The following is a 3657-nucleotide window of genomic DNA, read 5'->3' as shown; positions in this document are numbered from 1 at the left end:
TTAACTTTTATTTGCATGTGAATCATTTTACTTTTACTTACTTTTGGTGAAATTCTTTCTATTTATCGCTTCCATTTGACTTTACTTTTACTTTTCAACTTAACATTCAACAATCGCCAATACGGTTCAAGACATTGAAAATGAGCATTGCAAATATATCTCAATGTGTGAGTTATTTTATACAATATGTTGTTTTAAAACTGACTAATAAAGTAAATCAAAACCGTCATATTTGAATTAAGGCTCCGGTCGAATTTTGGCTACTTTTCCTAATCTGGCTGGAATCCGGCTCTTGTCAAAATGCAGCCGAATTTAGGATTTGAACCAGATGTTTGGCAATTTTGAATATATATAAATATTTATGTATGCATATAATCTGTTTCTGTGTATGTTTGAATATATGCATTTATCTACGCTTTTGCGCATTGTACATACATTTATTCTTATGTGACTGAACAGGTATGTAAGTGCAAAAAAATTATTGTACTTTACTTTTAGTTTTACTGGAAAAATCAATTTTCTTATACTTTTACTAACGAATCATTTTACTTTTAATATAAATTTACTTGAGTAAAATATATTTTCGGTAAAGGCTTCAGTCTGTTTTTATATTCCCGTGAATTTATTTAGTCATGATGAAAGTGCAAAATGATTTTTAAGAAGTTTACGCAGATTCACGTTTCCTTTTTTTAATGATTATTATCCGCTAAAGAACATGAAACACAGGTTGAGCTTCATGTTATAAGTTGAACATTAAAAACTTTACTGATTAATAACACGCCATTTTGCGTCTGCCTGCCCATTTGGCTTCACTTTTCCTTACTGATTCTTTTTTATTATTTAAAAAGATTTTTTAAAACGAAACAAAACAATTTTTACAGATATTTTTTTCATTTAATAAGTTTTATTTTTAAACAAAACCCAGTCAAACAAACGAAGAAACTTTCTGAAACATTAAAAGATCGTATGCAAGTGAAGAGATGCAAACACAAACAAACCTATCGAGTAGTAGATGCTGTTGGAGGAGGAGCCGCCACAAACCAGCGACTGACAGGAAGGATTGTTGGTGCACTCTGGAGGAATTATTATACTTAATCATTTGTTCTAATCCCTTTTTATTATATTAAAATGTTCATTTATTTCAGTTTTTAATGATTAGTTGTAAAATTTAAATTATTATAACGTGCAAGTTATTTAATTATTATCACCAACTTCATCGTCATCACTCCAAATTTGCGCTTCACAGAAATTTTAGATAAAATTGTTAATTATGATCATTGCATCATTAATGTTCTTGCCATTTATGGTGTAAATCGTCTCTAAAACTTGCTCCTATTTTGTCGTATCATATTACAAAAAATTCAAACTTCTTTCAGTTGTTCCATTATTCAGTAGAAATTATTTTATTTCGTATTTTTTATTTTACTTTTATTTTTCGGTTTGTTTTCATAAAAAATTACAGGAAAAATTTCGTTGCCGAGCAAATAGTAGTGATGAAATTATTTTTATCAGCGGTGTTTCAGATGTAACATTGCACTGAAACGCGCCTTAAACAAACACGAAAAAATTTCCAAATGAATGAGAACGTTTAGAATTAAACAGCATGTTTCAAAATAGACCAAATTTATATTTAAATAAACAATGCCCTTGAAACAAAAAAATTAACATGAGAGAGGAAATTAATGACAAAGAACAGGAAAGAACAGAGCTTGCACTGAGCGGCTCTTATAATCACAGAACAAAATATTATTAATGCAAGATCATTATCATCATTTTTCTGATAAAATGATGATAATTAAAATCATAATCATCACTTCCTTCGTGACTAAACATCATTATCATCACCATCTTTCTCCAAAATCATCATCATGAAGAGCTTGAACCATTGGACGTACCAGTGCTCAGTCCATAGTCTCCGTAGTCCTCCCCGCAAAAACAGTAGGTGCTCTTCTGCAGGCCGCAGTAGGGCCTCCCCAGCTTCTGACACTTGCGACAGCAGAGGTCAGGCTCTGGTGTGGCGATGACGGAGGAGTAAGCGCTCATATCAGGGTTTAGCGCGGAATCCTTGTAGCATCCGTTAAATATGTAACCAACCTCGCTGAGAGCTTTCGAGGAAAAAACTGTGGTTTGAAGAGATGGCCATTTACAAAAAATCAAAAGGTGATAAATATGATAAGCCGAAAATATTTGGTAAATGTCAGAAAAAAAAAATCTTATTATTGGCGATAAATAGTTTAAAATTCAATGAAATAATTTACAAATTTATAAATCTCATCAAAGGATAAAGTTAACATATTTATAAATGCAAACCTTTCCCAATGATGAAGCAACATTTGAAAAGGAAACAAATGATGTCAAACGACATTCTTCTTTATCAGCCAGCTAATTATGGGTTTAAGTTTCAAATATCTTTGTATTAGAAATAAGTAAGTTTTTAATTTAGTGCGTTTATGAAATTTGTATTAATGCAGTTCATACTAAACAACGACAATACTTTATTTTAATTTATTCACGTTGTTTAACGAAATTTCCCTTCACATCATCTGGAAGGTACTACGTGATTGCTTGTCAGTCAACCGAGCCTACAACGTACAGCACGTCATCCCTATCATTTTATATAACGTGTTTGTGCTTTGTTGCATGCCATTTTACACACGCAAAACATGTTATATATATGGCCTTATTTGCAGCATGAATTTGAAAAATAAGTTTATTTTGAATTTTAATCGAAAAAACGAACTACAAACATATTAATCTATATATAACGAACGAAAATACTTTATTTGAACCAACTGAAAGAAAAATTTAAAAGAAAATAAATCCATCAGACAGCTGATTCCGGAGACCACATAAGATAAAATAATCTTGTGAAGGCCACCGTGATCACTGAACAGTTAACTAAAATTTATATACTTTTATTAATTAAACATAAATGAAAGATAAATGTAAATTTGATGGATTACATACATAAACCAATGTATGTATATATATATATATATATATATATATATATATATATATATATATATATATATATATATGTACATGTATATGCGTATATCATGTTTACAAAAAAAATAAACCATTCTTAACTTAACCCATTCTTAATCATAATTGAAACAGTAATAATTTCAGTTCGTGAATTCACACTATCGTTCCGATTAGCCGCAAACAAGAGGGCTGGACATATTGTATTAAGACTATTAGGAACTTACTTAGCCCTAACTATATCATCATCTACATTTAATTCTGCTATATTAATACTTATCTCCTCTGGATACATTATATTTAAATTTGCTATTTGCCTAATTCAAGCATATATTTTCTGTCTCTTACTATCCCTATACACAGATGATCACACCACTCAAACATTAGCAAACCTATGCATTTCAATTTCGGCTCCAATGTTTAAACTTTTAAACTTTTAAACAAATTTTAAACTTTTGAGATTTTTGAAAAGTTTTCCGACGAAGGACGAGTTAACGTATTAATTTTTTTTGAAAATTTATGTGAGTTTTTAGGATTAAATTTTCGCATTTAAAGAAATTTTTAACGTTGTTCCGATACGGTTTTTATTGAAAATTTATTAGGGGTTTTACATGAAAATTTTTGAAAAATGGCAAAAAAAAATTACAATAGGTGTCTCCTATGCAAAAA

At 29.8% G+C, this 3657-nt stretch overlaps 2 protein-coding genes across 2 annotated transcripts; one reads left to right on the top strand and one right to left on the bottom strand.

Moving 5' to 3' along the window:
- Positions 1 to 630: 630 nt before the first annotated feature.
- On the bottom strand, positions 631 to 2365 carry HELRODRAFT_161037 (hypothetical protein; the record flags this gene model as incomplete). The annotated part of the gene is made up of 4 exons (XM_009021019.1): positions 631 to 683; positions 999 to 1073; positions 1896 to 2120; positions 2311 to 2365. The coding sequence occupies 4 exons, from the start codon at positions 2363 to 2365 to the stop codon at positions 631 to 633; spliced, it is 408 nt and encodes a 135-aa protein (XP_009019267.1).
- Positions 2366 to 3092: 727 nt separating this feature from the next.
- HELRODRAFT_129744 (hypothetical protein) lies at positions 3093 to 3359 on the top strand (the record flags this gene model as incomplete). The annotated part of the gene is made up of 1 exon (XM_009021018.1): positions 3093 to 3359. A coding segment is annotated over one exon (267 nt), but the record flags the coding sequence as incomplete, so codon positions are not given.
- Between the last annotated feature and the right edge of the window lie 298 nt (positions 3360 to 3657).

This window comes from Helobdella robusta (assembly GCF_000326865.2).
Source record: "Helobdella robusta unplaced genomic scaffold HELROscaffold_3, whole genome shotgun sequence".
Classification (NCBI taxonomy): domain Eukaryota; kingdom Metazoa; phylum Annelida; class Clitellata; order Rhynchobdellida; family Glossiphoniidae; genus Helobdella; species Helobdella robusta.
Note: the sequence above shows the minus strand (reverse complement) of the source record. Positions and strands in the feature narration are given on the sequence as shown.